General features: G+C 33.3%; 1 protein-coding gene and 1 long non-coding RNA gene across 2 annotated transcripts; both read left to right on the top strand.

Annotated features, from left to right (window-relative positions):
• Positions 1-1263: 1263 nt before the first annotated feature.
• On the top strand, positions 1264-4466 carry LOC138857675 (uncharacterized). The gene is made up of 3 exons (XR_011396872.1): positions 1264-1655; positions 4049-4289; positions 4355-4466. It is a non-coding gene; the product is annotated as an uncharacterized lncRNA (long non-coding RNA).
• Positions 4467-5041: 575 nt separating this feature from the next.
• Positions 5042-17405, top strand: Sp7 (Serine protease 7). Its single transcript, XM_014243439.3, has 5 exons — positions 5042-5568; positions 10471-10872; positions 11574-11682; positions 16193-16479; positions 16874-17405. The coding sequence occupies exons 1-5, from the start codon at positions 5466-5468 to the stop codon at positions 17176-17178; spliced, it is 1206 nt and encodes a 401-aa protein (XP_014098914.2). The 5' UTR covers positions 5042-5465; the 3' UTR covers positions 17179-17405.
• The last annotated feature ends 822 nt before the right edge of the window (positions 17406-18227 follow it).

Below are 18227 nucleotides of genomic sequence, written 5' to 3'. Positions count from 1 at the left end.
TCGTTTTCATTCCATTTGAAAATTTTGTTTAAATGTTAATGACTCGCCGAAAAGTTTTCGCACGCACTTTCCACACACTCACAAGCTCACAGACACGCAAGACTACTCCAATCCTTTTTAGTGTTCATATTTTGTGTTTATATATTTGTGTATTTCAGTGCATATATTTGTGTATTTATGTGACTATGTACGAGTATTTGTTTTTGCTTTGAGTGTGCACTGACCTTTGGTTAGAGAGTAACGGCAGTTGGCGAACGACGAACGCTTTTGCCAAATGGTTTGTACTTCAAGCGAAAGGCTGTGGAAATAGCAACAGCTGTGGCTGGCAGTGAACTAGTGGCTGCTGTAAGGTGAGTTGCCAAGTTGTATGAAACCTTGGGAAAATAAAATGTCATCCCTAGTTTAGGCAATCAGTTGCTCGACTCGTTTGCGCAAAGTTACTTTTCAGAAAGTTCAATAATTTACTTAGTGGGGAAATAAAAAGAATAAAATCAACTCAGTTTCAATGGAAATTACTCAGTTCTTAGCGACGTTTTGTTATATAAGTAAATGGCCAAAGTAATTTTATGATATCGTCTGTAAACATAGGGAAAAGCAATGACTTAAGCTGATATGATACTTACTAGTGAATTTTCAATTGTTTTTTTTCTAAAATAGGAGTTTACAGCACAACTTCTAGCGTTGTTTATTTCTTAAAGTAAAACAATTTGAAAGAAAAATAAACTTTTTGATCTGCAATGATGTCTTGACAGCTTAATATCTTTGTCGGAATCTGTTGCATACACGTTTTTGTGTTGAGACTACTTGTACTTTATGTAAAAATATTACTTCAATAACACAAATTTTCAAGTGTGAAACGTAGAAATCTTGTAATAATTAAGATTTTTTGAAATTTATGATCATAAATCAATGTGTTGGCATCAGATATAAAGCAAAGCCTTTCAATGTCTTGGATTGATTAATTCAATATATATTGTTAATAAATCCAAGAGCAACTACTGAAATATCACACTTCTTGTGAAAAATGTCTATGAAGTACAGCACACAAAAAATGTTTTTCAATACAACAGGTCGCCACCCTGATCATTGAAATATATACTTTATAGAGTTTCCGACTTTACCTTCTGCGTGTTACACACTTCCTTGCAAACTCAATATACCCCCATTCAGGGTATAAAAGTTTGTATGATAATGTATAATATAATATCTTAATACTAAGTTGTTTCCAAAACATTGGCAATCGCGTTTGTTAAAGTCATTTTGCAGCGCCTGCATCATCGGCGCGTAACGGCATACAATTAGCTCGTGCATTCGTATACAAGTACAAGTAATTGGCCAATGAACTGCGAACTGGAATTTCAAGCAGCTAATTAAGTTTATTTACAACGCGCTTGTAACATGCTGTAACATCTGTCTTGATGGTTGACTGCTGAATGCTAACTGCGAAATTTCCATGTCTGAGAAGTGCGAGAGCATTTTAGTTAGTGAATTACAAAATTTGGAAGCGGATGGAACATACTTCAACTGTCTATGCAGATGCTTTAAATATGCCTGCTTAAAGAGCAGTTTATTTCGAATTACATTCATCAAAGTCATTAGCTGATTGCTTGATGCGAGCGTGAAAAGAGTGTTGTTGCAATTTGGCGCTACTTTCAGTAATCAAGTTGTAGTTTACAGATTATTATTATAATATGTATATGAATTTAGTTTTTTGATCTCAGAAAGTAGTTTATTCGGCATTTTGTCAGTGTGTATAACTCGTTCGATTTTAGTGAATAAGGGGTGCGAAAATGTATATCGTTAGATATGAAAATTGCTACCAATAAACGAATACATATACCCAATAGCTGGTAAGGAGGGGAACTCTACAAAATCATATCATCAGACATAATTGTGTGTGTGCAAAGAAATAAATATATCAAAATGAAAATGCTCATAATAAAAAAATTTTGAATGAGAATATTTTATTCATATTCTAAAATTACTAGAAATAAAAAACCGTTTGATATAAATACATTTTCTATAATTTTTTTAAATCTCTTTTAAATTAATACTTAATAAAAATAGCTAAATGAGAAAAAAATACTCCAGATATGTTAATTCATAGTTAAAATATTATTTAATGAACTCATCTTCGTAAATGCATATATATACTTTTTTTACATAACAAATTGCAACAAAATGACAATATGTGTATATACATATATTTTATAAATATGACGTTAATAAAAATCCACAAAAATGCCTGCGTAATAAACCAAGTTAACACAGGTTTACACTGATAGTGCTGCTTGTTTGTTTGAACATCTGACATAGTGTGTTCGATTCGCTGCTCTCTAACGCTTGGTGAATCCAAGACTACATATATAATATAAGACAGGCTGACTTTGGCATCCCAACTAGCTCATAGTTAAATTATACAAGACGGTTTAATATTTTATAATATAAATGGTTATTTTGACACCAAAGTTGCAATTTAATTACTTAGATAATATCAATTGAAATTGCATGAACAGAGAGGGTAGTTATCATCTTTCACCATATGCAAGTCTCGCTCATACATCGCCGTGACATTATTCGCGTGAATTACTTACGTTCTTCAAAGACTCTCTGAAAGTGTTAAGCTGTTTTTGAGACGTGCTCTGTATCAGTTATATGTATTTGTATATTCTTGGTTGTTGTTATATAAATACTGACATATTATATAATATGTATACTGACATTGATGGAGTTGTCTGGAAGAACAAAAACTTTTCTATAAAAGTCCACCCACAGTTTCAAAAAGAATCAGAACTTATTTGTTCTTATTCGAATATTGGAAGATTCTTTTTTTTATTTATATTTATTTAGCACGAATTACATTTTTAAGTATTTATTATTTTAAAAGTACATATATTATATATATTTTTTTGAGGTTTTACTTTTTAATTCTGCAAATTAATTTCATTTAACACTTGAATATGATTTTTTTAGCCGTTAGCTTTTTGTTTAAAAAGGCAAATCACTTTTTGACTACCGCAAAAGTCATTACCTTTGGGAAAAAAATTAAAATGCAAATAACGCAATTGACAATTTATTACATACGTAATCGTTCGTGCTGTTGCGTGTGTCAAATGAAACAGTGATAAGCAAACAAAATAAAATAAGCTTTAAAAAGTGTCATTAGCAACAAGTTGCGGTAATAGACAATAGCAAGAGCGATAAATGCTGCGCAGGGAAAATCCCTCAAAATTATTTAAAGCAAGACATTTCACAAATAAAAGAGTTTTCCATACAATGACTTGATTAGGACCGTGCAGTTTGTATGGCAACTCTATGCTTTAAAAAAGTGGTTCAATCTGAACAATTTGTTCAAAGACTTTACTGTTGTCTTGAACAATAATAACAATGTCAAATAAAAAGGTTTTCGTAAAATAACTAGATTGCGATAGTTCAGTTTGTATGACAGCTATATGTTTTAGTAGTCCGATATCAGCGGTTCCGACAAATGAGTGACTTCTTGGGGTACTAATACTACTTTCAGATCGATAACTCAGAAGTTGGGCTGACAGACAGATAAATATATACATATAAGTAGCTGACACGACTCAGCTCATCATTTATATAATATATATTATAAGTTTCTATATACTAACGTATGTATGTATGTATGTAAATAAGTACATCTGTTTGTATGAAAAGATGTACGTGTTTGTAGTTGCAAAAAATATCAGTTTAAAACAATAGCCTTTAGCTCATTATAAATATGTATGTACAATATATCAACTTGATATGCCTATGAGCTATTGCTGAAAAATGACACGCAACTGTGTGTGTTGATTTTTTCCAGTGTAATCAACAAAATTCATAACTGGTAATGAGTTTTAGGAATCTCAGCAACAGCGCTCAATGCATACTCAACGCATAAAGATGAGCGTATAGTCCGAAAGAATATGTGTAGTAAACATGTAGTATACACTGCGAGTCACCAGATTAGTACACCTTCATTAGCCTAATACAATTGCTTCTATTTTTTGTTAATAACTTGCAGCTACTTCATTGCTTTCAGATTTTTTCGTCTATGTATGAACAATAACTGGTAAAGAAAACCTGCGATAGGAATGTCTCGTTATAACGCTCATGAATCCACTGCTATGATACGGGCAAATGCTGAAGGACACATTTTCGATAAAATGCAGTGTTCGCCTTATTCACTGGATATCAATTTAATAGAAAAGGCGTGGGGATGGTTGGATTGCAAAGTTTTCAAGCTGGTCGGCATTATTCCACTAAATAGGAATTATTTGAAGGTATTAAAAACGAAAGGTTATCAATTGGAAAATTGCATGAATCGCTACCCTATTGCATCTTTCAGATCACTATGAAAATAATATACAAATGTTTAAATTAATTACTGCACACAAGGGTTTTGAAATATGTTCCTGCTTAAAATGTTTAAATACACTAAAAAGGCGATATATGCTAACCTGAATACCTAATTTAAATTATTAATTTTTCTCTTGATTTTGGAAAAATTTTATAAAACAAAATAGAAAAAGGTATAACACTAATTGCTGTCTTAGTAGCAAATTGATGAGTTAATAATAAGTGCTAATAATTTTGGAGTTTTAGCTTCGTTGGTTTTAATATAAATTAACAAAACTGTTTAAAACCGAGTTGTGCTAACCTGATGAAGCGCAGTATGTACCAAAAGTAAACAATAAGAACGAGTGAAAACGCCAGCAAACATGACAAGTTTATCAATCGATAGGTGAGGTGGAGACATGAATAAAAGCAACAAACTGTAGCGATTTCATCTTGATTACAGTCTTGCTGAGCAGAACACGCTTCGGGTATATACTAAATGCATACACATACATACATACATATGTACATATGTGTATATGAGCTATTGTGCATGCAAATAGAATACAAGTCTGTCTTGATTATCACAACACGATGCTGGGTCAGCATACACATACGTACAAACATGCAGATGTTAGTAAATATAGACTTGTGTTCTCGTCGGATGCCTTATACTACAAGTAGTAGCTCATCGATCGGCCGGTTTTATATCAAAGTTTTATATGTCTGACATTTATAATCTCAGCGTTAGCGATCAAATACGCTCAGTCGCTGGCGAAACGTTGGAGTAGAATTTAAACGAATTTCGTAAAACTTATATGTGGGAAATAAATTAAAATTATATTTTCAGCCAATTACTCTTGGTTTTTAATAAAATATTGATATTTATGATATGAAAGTTAATAAATGAAGTTGAATGTGTATGCAGATAGTTTTTCAACTAATTTGCGCCGTATAATTAAATTATTGTAAGCCGAAAATAATTGTATAAACAAAAAAATTCACACATACACACACACAAAAATACCGATTTAAAAAGTGAAAACAATAACAAACACAAACGTGAGCAACAAACAAAAAAACAGACAAAAACAATCAAACGCAAATAAAAGTCGCTCAATATGCGGTTATTCAATGTGGGAAAATCCGCACAATTTAATATGCCGCAATGGCTATTTTGCCTTGTTTTCATCGCTGCGTTATTTGCGACGGTCACAGCGCAGGGTAAGTACCTGGAATGCGTAAATATGTATGGTATAAGTATGTATGTGCGTACTTGCATACTCATGCTCACCGCACACATGCATAAATAATATATAATCACATATGTGTCACGCACATACGTTAGCATACAAATACATTTAAGCACAAGCTAAGTAAGCACAATTTCATCGAACATATGTACGACAGGCGTGTGACAAGGCCGCCACAGGAGGCAGGCGACAGGCGATAAACGACAGGAAGGTGGGCAACCACCGCAACATTTGTATGGATGCGTGTACAAAAGTGCTACGAAGGGGAATTGGAGCATTAAATATTCAGTGGCTATTTTAAGCTATCTAGAATAGCCATGCAGCAACAAAAACAACACACAGCCGCTATAAATATTTAGCGTTGCGAGTTTTGCATGCGTATGTGTGTGGTTTTGTGGCAGCAACAAGTAAAGTAGACGTAGAAAAAATTTTAGAGGCGCATAATATGCTCTAACTTTTCATACAAAACCACAGCTGTTGTGCAGACTTAAAAGTGTTAAAAGATGCATGAAATTGTTTCCCTAATTTAATTAAGAACACAGTAAAGCGTTGATAATAATGGTGTGTGTACTTAGTCAAATGTAAGATTGGATAAATCAGAGCACAAATAGTCGCGTGAATCGGTGAATATTTCGCAACAGGCTAAATTTGCAACACCCAGAAGGAAATGTCGGAGAGCCTATAAAGTCTATATATTTATATGAGCATTGTGACGAGCTGAGACGATTCAGTCATATCCGTGTATGTTCGCAGAAACTTTTTAGATCGGAATAGCTATATCATATAGCTGGCATAGCAATTGAACGATCAAATTAAAGTGCTTGCTTGAAAACGTTTTTATTTGTGAAGCGTATTCTAGTTTCGGTGCAACCGAAGTCATTGTTTTTTCTAGTTTTCGTCTATTTCTAACCTCAAACCAATCAATACTGAGTTCACTCTAATGTAGTAGTCCCAACCCATCTTCTGTGAATTCAATCAAAATTAAACTTTACTAAAAACTAAAATTATTTTATATTCGCATGTTCGCTAATTGTATAAAATTTAGTACACATATAAATACTGTAAGCGAATTGTAATTTTTTTTTTTTTTTTTTTTCCCATCCTTGTTAATAGACGCGAATATAATGCATTTTTATTTCGAGTGAGTATGCATAAATGAAGTACCGATTTCGTTAATTAAAACCATGCGAAATCCCAATAAATTGTTTTGTAATTTGATTGTACTTTACTCATATTTTCAGTTGAATTCATTTGAACCACGGTAATTAAAAACCTTGTAGTTATTTTAAAATAATTGGAAGCTGCTATAATGTAAAATACAATGCATTTAATGAATATGTCTTTATTAGTTATCGGACAATGTAATTGATTTTGATAGATAAATTTATAAAAATGATGATGATAACTTTAACGAAGTAGAATTCGAAACTTTTATACGAACTAATTAATTAATTTTTTAAATTGAGAGAGAGGAGAGTGTGTATACTAATAAGACAAAGCGAATGGCGAGCTGTAGGAGAATATATATACTGTTTTTTGTGCTTTCAAATTGGTCAAAACTTTACAACAACTACTCAATATCGACAACCTGGTATCCCAATGAAAGCAAAATGTGTAACAAAATGACAACGTTGCTGCTGTGACTTATTCGATACGACGGTAAACAGTTTATAGTAGTCGTCATAAATTTTGTTTACGCTAGCGAAAAGTAAATTTAATACCTTCAAAGAGAATTTTTTGTCAGAATAATAATTTTTCAATAAATTTAAATATTTCTCTAACTGAAGAACTGAGAATTTATTAATACATACGCATTTATGAATATATATATTATAAAAATTTATTATAAAAATATTATAAAAATCGAATAATTGCGTTCATTTATTTGACTGTGAACTTAAATGCAAAAAGCGGACTCATTCAATATGCAATGACTGATTCAGCCAAAACTGCAGATCTACATGTAAGAATCTTTTAAGTAAGTAATTTTTCAAAGAAAAGTAGGAACGCAGCGGGTTTTGTCGAACTCTTTTAACTCACTTAAGGGTTATGTTCTTATAACGGTGAAGGTGTGAAATTGAAAAAAGCGAGTTTGTAATTTTTTTTGACGCTGATTTAATTTCGATATATGTATGAGGAAAAACATAATGACCTTTGTAGATCTTATATTGACCTAAAAAGTTTTTATATACATATATCATATGTATATAAACATATATAGTATATACATATATAATATTTATTATTGAAATAAGTGGCATATTTCTTAGATATCTGTGAAGAATTTCAGCCAACAAGAATCTTTGATTTTATGACCTTTAAAGAAATATCCGGAAAAGTTAAGTCAATTAAACGAGCTATCTATAAGTTGCGTCAGTTGTAGAGTCTCCATTTCAATTAAATAAGGGTGTGTTTTTTTAGGCGCATTGAGGTTATAATGAAGCTATATTTTTTAAAGTTGGTGTTTTAACAACTGTTACTTGATTTATAATCAGCTTCAAAGGGTCGCTTTCACAATACGTTTACTTTAGTTGATAATGTGAATCAAAGAAGACCCGAATGGGTCCATCCGCCACGCGCGCAACAATTTGAGCTGTGGTTATCCAATGTATGGAATTTCCGAAGTATTATAGTATACGTTTTTACAAAATCCAGCTAGTTCAAGAAATGAAGTCGAACGACCATTCGGTGTATGCGCCTAATGCTGGAACTAATTACCGACGTGCAGAAATTTCGTGCTTGCAGTCCGTATCAAATGAAATTTTTTAAAATTTACGCCTGTAGTGACAGTTGTTCTCTTTTGTTCACATTTTAGCAATGAAATATATATGGCTGTGCACACATCCAGCTTTTCAGTTATAACTTTTCATAATGTAAAAGATCAAGACAAAATTCCTTCTGTTGCTATTAAAATATATATAATATTATAAATATTTAGTTTAAGAATATTTCAAATATCTTCAGGCTTATTTTTCAATTACTGTGTTGTAGGAGTGCAAACAGTCAACTAATTTTTACGGCAAAAATCAAATTTTCGTGGATATTCGACGGTACGGACAGCAAAAGCGGTCGGTAGAAGCGCTCTCATAACATACTTGTAGATCGTATCAGCTGATAATGGCATACGCTTTTCCGTATTCACTAATTGAAGTATAAAACGAAATGGCCACCGCTGCCGATTTTCACAAGAAAGTTATGTTCAGCGATGAAGCTCACTTTTGGTTGAATGAGTAGATTAATAAACAAACTTGTCGCATCTGGTGTGATGATAATTCACAAGCAATTGTTAAGCCGTTACATCCTAAAAAAGTCACTGATTGGTGTGCTCTATGGGCAAATGGTCCATACTTCTTCAAAAATGTAACCGGCCATTATATAATATTATAGTTTATATTTAACGGAATTGGAGGATGTTTATTTGGACGACTTTTGCTTCTAACAAAATGGCGACGTGCATAGCATACAACCAATAAAACAATCAATTTATTGAAAGATACTTTTGGTGAGCGCATTATTTTTCGTTTATCTCTCGTGCGACTTAACATACCTGGAAAAGATTAGCCCGAGACGATTGTCCTATATTCGGCGCGTTATTGGTATCATAAAGCAAAATCTATCAAAAAATTTCCTTGCAAATATGCCCAACTAATCTTAGTCAAATAATTAAAGTCCTCTGTTTTCAAATCTATGTAATGCAAATGTAAATTTTCTTATAATGAATGCTCCTTCGACAGCGTAAATTTCTCACGAAATGTGATTTAGCGCAATTTTAGGGCTGCTGAGATAAAATAAAGCGCTTAATACCAACATTTGAGGCAATCACTAGGTGCGTGCTAATCAGAGAAACCGTTAATTTGTGTTTATTGCCTGAAACAAGCTAATTTAGAGCCACACGATCGATATAAATATCCTGTCATACGCCTTAATGCCCATTTACCATTTACTACAATACTTTCAATCCGAAAACGCAATTTATTTTTTCCTTTTTCCTTACTTTGTTCTTGCCCATTGTATGCATAGAGTATCAGTAGATAGGCTTCAATACACAGAGGCCACGAACCAGCAGCTACTCATAATTCTTCTGTATTTAACTTCGGTATTATCATTACAAGTAATCTTACAACATAAAGTTGCTAGTGTAATTGAGTTGAATGAAATGGTTTATTGTTGCTGTTGTTGTTGCCGCTATAAGCGTTGCGGCTGCTTGGCTGGTTGGACGCCTATCTACTGGCTTGTTAGTTTGTGTTAGCTCAGCGTCGATTGTTGGTATCATTGTCGTCGCACATTTACGCAAATCCCACCAGTCGGTGAGTCATTGACGCGGGTAATAGCAAGCAAATCAAAGCCGCAAAAAGGGCAACATAAGACGAGTAGAAAAGAAACCGATTTAAGCAAATAACAAAAATATAATACAAACAAAGCGCCAAAGTTCAATGCAATCAATGCGAATTGCTGTTTTTAGTTGAGTCCATTGCCACTGTCATACTAACAACATCAACGACTACGACAACGACAGCGACATCGACAATTCACGATGGGAGGGTGCTTGACTGGAGCGTAACGTGTAATAGTGGCATTCGGAAGCAGCCTACAGATGCTGTTCCGCAAGTAGCGCCCAGCTGCTGCCGCCACTGCAGCTGTTGTCGTTTTTCTTATCGTCTTTTGCTTGCTCTCAACAGAGATTCGTGCACGCGCCGAAGCATTTTGGGAAATTTTCTCATTTCTCTTTATACTTGCGCGTGTTGTGCTCTCAGTAGCACAATATACGTAAATTTTATACGCTCTTTCTTACGCCATTTTTTCTCTTCAATGCTCTTAAAAACAGTTACGCTCACTCAAACATGTATTTTTCTCAACTCTTATACTTGATTAGCACGCTGTCGCAATCCGAATGCCAAAGTGGGTTATTGTGTCTCCATTTACGAATGCCCCAGTCTGCTTGAAGTAGTACAACGCTATAACTTAGCTGTAGCGGATCGTGAGTTTTTGCAAAAATCTCAGTGCGTTAATGGTTATGGACGTTCACCGTATGTCTGTTGTACGCCTGATAAAGGTTATGTTTCGTCGAATGATGACCAAAATCCAACTTCAACAACAACAACGACAACACGTCGCCCATCGACCGTCAATCCGCCAACGCCAAGCAATGGCAGAGGCAATGTGTTACCGGTGCCGCCCGAATGTGGACCAACTTCATTAAGTGATAAAATATACAATGGTAAAGACACGGCACTGGATCAATATCCATGGATGGTCTTGCTTGAATATATGCAGAGTAAGTGTACTATGTATTATGTGTGTGTGTGTGGGGCTTTATAGCTGGAGGGGAAGGCAACTAATAGCTTTTCTGTTGCTATTGTTGTTATTTCTTGTTTGCTGTAGATTAAATCGCCGTTATTGATTTGAATTTCAATGTCTTTCATACTAATACCGTCTTTATACCCTGAACAGTTTATACTAAGCTTGCCATGAAGTTTGTAACACCCAGCAGGAAACGTCGGTGACCCTATAAAATATAATACAAGTATATACATACATAATTAGCATGATGGGCTGAGTTAATTAAGCCATGTCCGTCTGTCTTTCCGTATATATACGAACTAGTCCCTTAGTTTTTAAGCTATCGATCTGAAATTTTACACCTTACCTTTCATCATTAAGAAGCTGCTCATTTGTCGAATGGCCAATATCGGATCACAATGGCATATGGCTGCCATAAAAACTAAACAATTTTCACATAATTTGGCATGGCTTATTATTTGAAGCAACAATGTAATCTGCGAAGAAATTGTTCAGATCAGATTACTATAGCATATAGCTACAATACAAACTGAACGATCGGAAACAAATTCTTGTAAGGAACCTTTTGTATTTGTAAAGGGTATTATAGCTTCGGTGCAACCGAAGTTAACATATTTTCTTGTTTTGTGTTTATTTTTGCTTTTGTTATTTTCGCACTTCCCTGTACTTACACAGAGAATGGCAAGCCTATACTCAATTGTGGCGGCAGTTTGATAAATCAACGCTATGTGCTGACAGCAGGACACTGTGTTGTGGGAGCTATCGAAACGGAAATTGGTCCACTGTAAGTAGACGTGCTCTGGCATATTTATGGAATAGATGTCACACTAATACGCACATACATATTTACCTACATATATTTATCTATATAGAAATACTTGTTCATATAACAACATTAGTGTGGCCATAATTGCATTAACATATGATATCTGTACCTCAATAAGTAAGGATATAAATGCAAACTTTGTCAACTGATATGTTTGCGTGCTAAAATAACCGTAAGCCTTTTATGTGGTAATTCAATTTTCGATTTATATACTCGTGTGTGTAAAAAGTGCAAAGATCTGTTCATTCCAACGTGCAGTACGAATTCATGGAATTCGAATGAATGCTCGATTTTCTCACAAGAAATACTCACCTATAAGCTACTTACTTTTTAATTGAATAGTTTCGATAGAAAGGTATAGTACATAAGTATATATGTAAGTCTAAAATGTTGGCAAAACGGAATATTACTGGCACCAAATTACTAAAAAAGCAAAATGCTTACAACTGGATTTTCAATACTGTGCAAAGACTTACTGTACTTACTTGTATAATAAAAAAATATAATACAAATATTTTTGTTAATGAAATTGATAAACTGAAAGTGTTATGATAAAAATTGCTCTAAAAAAATTTAAAAATTTATGTTGGCAAGCTGCGGTAAATCATTCGTTTTATAGGGCATTATGCTTTGTAGCTTTCAACTAAGGAAAAGTTGTGACAACAAAAATTTAAAAAAGGGCCAGTGAAACTGCTCTAAGGCGTGCAAGAAAAATAACGCATTTACATTTTTTTCCGGGGACATAATGTATGGTATCTTGAATTATCTTGTTATGTTTATATTGAATTCTGGTAGGGGTTACACGGCTCTGAAGTGCACAAAAAATAACTCATTCCAAGATTGTTTTCGGGGAAATTATGAAATGAATTACGTTGTTTTGTTTAAATCAATTTTATTTTCTGCACAATAACATATTTTTATTTTATTTCCGAAGTTGAAATTAAAATTGTGTCTGAGCAAGTCGTTCACCGTAACTTTTCTTTTATTTCATTTACAAAAAGTTCAGTAAATATGTCCTTTAAGACTTTAAAGATTAGCATATAAGGAAAATTAGATTATCTTTTCACTCAAATGTTGTTAAATGTCATCATTGACAGTACTTGTTTTCTCAAAAAGGTCGCAATTGGCAAATTGGTAACGGAAATATATGTTTTTGTAATTAAAAAATAGCTCCAATAGAGCCAATTTAAGAGCAGAAAATAGTTTCAACTGCACTGCTTGCAGAACTGAAGGCCAAAATTTACAGAACAAATACATATAAAACCAATTAAATAAGCAACAGTTTTATTTTACATAGGAAATATTTAAATTTATGCTTTTTCTGCGTTAATAAGCAACACTCAGCAACTGCTTTATATGATTAAATATGTACAAAAAGGTTCACTTCATAACTTCACTAAGCATCAGTAACTCATACGCCATGGCGTGCAGGAATTTTCCTTTTTTTATCCGACCAATGACTATATGCTCCGCAGCACTGCTCAAAACTTCTTTTTTGCAATTTTTACCTGCCGCTACAACAACATTAGCGCAATAGAATTCATGTATTATAATTACTGGTGCAATCAATTTTTCTCATAGCAGACAGCTTTACACAATGCATTTGGATTCAATTAAAATTTTAATATTGTAAATAAATCAAATTCCTGGAAATAAAGTTAATCAGCAACTGTTGCACTCCACCATATAAAGCTACGCTGGCAAAATTATTTAGATCAGAAAATGCTGTTATCGCACATAATCGATTTGGGTGATTTTCGAATGCCAAGCATTTAATGTTATACCATTTAAAGCGCATTATATATTTCTCCCAAGCTGAAACAGATCAACACACACATACGGTGATATGCTCCTATTTAAATGTGTCTGCATAAATGCGGCTTGACGAGTATTTTATGTTTATGTGAATATTTTGCTCAAACACTCGTAATAATTTAATGGCTAATAAACATATTTCAGTTTAATTTAGTTAAATTTCTGTTTAATTTCTCAAATAATTTCCAAATGGATTAATAGCTGTGCGAGGCGATCAAGCGCTCACATAGAAATTTGCTTAATTTGCTTTGTAATTTGAAAACAATGTATCGAAATCTATGGATATGCCGTTTTTGGCTAATCAGCAGTAAAGAATAAATCATAATTTTTCTTTATTTCCGTGTAGTTGATTTATTATGGTAATTTATTCATTACACAATTTAATGGAAAATCAGCTAAATTTTCTAAATTTTCAGACGTATTACATAAATATTATGTACAACCTAAGCAGGCAGGCAATAAGAATTTTCTAGCTGGTTGGGAATATTTAGTACGTGTATTATATGGTACTATACATGTGTAACACATTTAACAAGAATTTTCCTGTTGTAACCAGCATTATTGGGCCATAAATTTCATAAGAATATGAGGAATTTGAATTCATTGTGATAGTATAAATTTTGATTAACGTTATTTAGTATTGCAGATTTTAAGTGTCCTTTGTGATTATGTCTACATAAAATGTTTTTTTGAGAAGAAAATTTTCTTGATTAGTGATTGGGAAAGGTATTTACCAAGAAGACTAATTTATAGTGCACAATCGCATTATATTAAAGGTTATATACTTGCTTGTTTCAATAATAATTGAAAGTAGCTGCATTGTTGCTATATTAGGGGTAAAATAAGGCGTTTTTTTAAAACTAAGTCATTGTTTGCTTAAGAAAATATGAATATTAGGATGAAAATAATTGAATTGGGTATTTGTTTAGAGAGCAAACGTATGCACCAATTTCAATTATGCTTAGCATCAAACTGTAGTACATATGTCGAAGAGTATTTAATTTCACTCAGATATTTATACTCATTATATACGAGTACTTAGTTAACTGCACAGTTGTTGATACTAATATTTTTTATAATTGGTTAAACTCGGTTCAAACGGTTATTGTACTTTTAGTAGTTCTGAACAGAATTATTCTATGGGAGGCGGGCGTGTATATTATACTATTTTGTTCAATATAACCAGGAATTATAGAGTGTTCTGCTAGCTATGTTAGTATTATATATTATATACAATAAAAAGCGGACTCTCGTTTATTGCTTAAAAGTTTTAAAACAGAAGTGGAAAGAATTGTGTCGCAAAATGATTTAAGATCATAAGATTATATAATTTTGAACTGGAAAAAATTTAACATTTTAAGTTTGGATAAATTATCATAAATAACGTGAATGAGCTCGATAAATGATTTCCAAAAAGCCTACAAGTATGTGTCCATAAAGAATAAAACATAACGTAACTTTAAAACACCACATTGGCCCACAAACTATATTTTGTTTATTTTAGAGGAGGCATAAGTATAATTGGATTCTTCTGTGTTGTAGTTTATTGCTTTAGGCATTTGTTGACTAAAAGTTACAGAAACAATTTATTAGGGCTTTAAGCCCTTAGAGCACTGAGCAGGCTAATTATAAGACAGAGGGAAGAACCGTTCTCCAAGTTCTTAGAAAGGCTAGACAAATGTTTGCATTTTTAAAACTGCTTTTTTATTGAGATATTGTTTTGCATTTTCTGAGAAAACTTACCATAGTAATGATATTTTTAAGTAAAATTTTTTTAATTAACAAGTAAGATTTTTTCGATTTTAAGTCCAAATATGGAGAAAAAACTAAGATGCTAAGTTAAGTTAAGTGTGTTGCGAACATAAATAAGTCAGTTTACAACAAATTTCTTGAAATAAAAAACCAAAAAATTGGCTATTTTCATTATTCACATAAATTTCGAGGTTAGGTGAAAGAGTTGTTAATATAAAGTTGTTAATCCTTTCATTGCCTACAACTTAGTCATATAACTTGTTTCGATAGGTCCCGTAGTTTTGCTGGAAATCTAAATAAACCATTTTTAAGCTTCGAAAATTCAACCATCTCCTCTTCCTCTTCCCGATTTCAGATCGCACGTACGTGGTTTTCCTTTTCTTTTATTATTTTATCTACCTTCTACAACAGTTTTCAACCTACTATGATTTAAGTTGCTCTCAAAATTATCAAAGCATCGTATATAGTTCTTTAGGGGTACATAGTATATATTATGGCAGAGATTGATAGAAAAAGATTGGAGTTCGATTCGCAAAATATTATATTTTATTAAAAAAATATGCTGCATGCAATTGAACCACCCTTTACATTTGGAATTACCCAGCATATTCACAATAACTTCACACATCATTTCGCAAAAGCAATATCGTCACTTAAAGTTTATTTAATTTGAATTTAATTTCATTTTATTCCTCGTATTTTTCAATTTACACACGAATGAATGGATTTCCGATTCTTTTGGATTTCACCATCTACTACCATCATACATATATACTTGCGAATACGCAAAAAAAACAACAACCGCAAACCACCATTGTACGTACGCACGTTCATACGTACCGTTATCTGCGACCGTTGTCACACCGGAAATTTCGTAATCCACAATCCGCACAATCTGCAGCTCGACGATTCATCTGGGCGAGTATGATATCAGTAAGGAAATCGATTGCATACAAGATGATTGCAACAACAAAGTTGTAAAAATGGGCTATGAACAGGTGATGCCACATCCACAGTACGATCCCAACAACAATAACCGTCATCATGACATCGCGCTGATACGAATGTCTGCGGACGTGACGTACTCGGATTTCATTAGGCCAGTTTGCTTGCCGTTGGCCAGCACACGTCAAGCCATTAACGTGGGTGAGCTGCTCACAGTAGCGGGCTGGGGGCGTACATTATTGGGTAAGTGTGTATTAAGCATCAGCCAGTATATAAATATGTAGATAAGCGCAAAAATGAGTGTATGTGTGTGTGTATGCGTGAGTGTGAAGGTAGTTGGGCAAAAGCAGTAAATTGAAAAAGAGGCGTAAGCATGTTGCTGAGAGCGGGCGGACGAGACGTTACTGGCTGAACTACAATTCCACCGACACACACACGCGCACAAGTAATGATTCAGCCCATTTTATGTAGTGTATGTACAAGTGTATATGTATATATTTACATTTTACGCTTGTGTATTTTCATTGCTCAATGTGACATTTTTTATAATATTTGTTTTCATTTCATTTTTATGTGCGTCATGCTTCCTCATCGTTGGACCTTAAATGTATGCTTCTTGTTCGCTCGTCTGCAACAGCGCGTCAGAGTAATGTCAAGCAAGAATTGGCCGTGCCAGTGGTGGATCATGATTCATGTGCGCGTAAATTTTCCTCACGAAATGTCAATTTGATTACATCGCAACTATGCGCGGGCGGTGAGTTCTCCAAGGATAGTTGTGATGGTGATTCTGGTGGTCCATTGATGCGCCAAAATGCTCAAAATCGCTGGTACCTTGAGGGTGTGGTATCTTTTGGCAATCGTTGCGGTCTGGAAGGCTGGCCAGCGGTATATACGCATGTTGCCGATTATACAGATTGGATTGCGCAAAGTTTGCGTCCGTAGATGTTGCTTAATGTGCAATAAAGTTGCGACAAGTAGACGGCGAAATTACTTTTCTCGCGCACGGACTGTAGCTTACAGCAAGGATATTTACGCTAAGTGCCGATTGTTTTATATTTACAGTTTATTGGTTTGTTAGTTGTTAATCATGCAATTTTAAGTAAAGTGTATGCAAGTCTAATGGAAATTAATAAAAATATAATATAATAAATGAATAAAACTTTAATCAACTACTTGTGAAACAATTCTTTTTAATAGGTTAAGAGTTTGGGTAGTAGAGAATGTAAGTAGAGTAAGTTAGTTGAAACGTGTATACATATAATACTTAGAGTGTAGAATCAAAAAAATACTGGTATGGTATAAAGCGCTAAAATTGACATAAAAAGAAGTATATATAATAGCAAGAACTCGAGAAGTAGTCTCAACCAATCGAATATTGATTTTCTCTAATAAAACTATAAGAAATAATTTTTCCAACTATAGATCATACTTCTTTTTGTAAACTCTTGTCATATCAGGCCATTTTCGAAAGGCTTCTTAATTTTGTAAAAGACTTTTGGTGGCAAAAACTCTTTTAGCAATTATTTATTGTTTGCAGAAGATTGGTCGCTATTATTGAATGCATAAAGAGAAGGAAACGCTTTAGATACCAAAAAAATTGAGACTGTTTCACATATCAAAATATGTGAATATCTTTATTCTTACAATTTGAGTGAGTATCAAATATTTGGATTTGGCTTACATCACTTATCTTTTGATATATATTGCGACCAACAAGTTTCCCGAAATTTTCATTTAAACTGACCGCGCTGAATATTTTTCAGCAATTTTTTTTGTTAAGTTCGTAGCATTGTCCTTAATTATTATGCCAAATATGAGCGCGATCTGTCAACCAATTTGTTTGCAGCAGCTGTTGAATTCAGTCGACCTCAGTAGAGGTTTGCGATTTTTACAATGAAAAAAAAAATATTGAACAAAGAATTTAATTAAAAAAAAAAATTTTACCTAAGAATAAAATTTTGTATTTCGAAACAAATTTCGTGTGCGGAATC

The sequence above is a fragment of the Bactrocera oleae genome, chromosome 2, assembly GCF_042242935.1.
Source record: "Bactrocera oleae isolate idBacOlea1 chromosome 2, idBacOlea1, whole genome shotgun sequence".
Taxonomy (NCBI): domain Eukaryota; kingdom Metazoa; phylum Arthropoda; class Insecta; order Diptera; family Tephritidae; genus Bactrocera; species Bactrocera oleae.
Note: the sequence above shows the minus strand (reverse complement) of the source record. Positions and strands in the feature narration are given on the sequence as shown.

What these genes read in the sequence shown, in the direction of transcription:
- Sp7 (XM_014243439.3), top strand. Translation starts at nt 5,466, where the DNA reads ATGCGGTTATTCAATGTGGGAAAATCCGCACAATTTAATATGCCGCAA. An exon ending in TGCGACGGTCACAGCGCAGG is followed by an intron (nt 5,569 to 10,470) that starts GTAAGTACCTGG and finishes ATACTTGATTAG; the next exon opens with CACGCTGTCGCAATCCGAAT. An exon ending in GAAACGGAAATTGGTCCACT is followed by an intron (nt 11,683 to 16,192) that starts GTAAGTAGACGT and finishes CACAATCTGCAG; the next exon opens with CTCGACGATTCATCTGGGCG.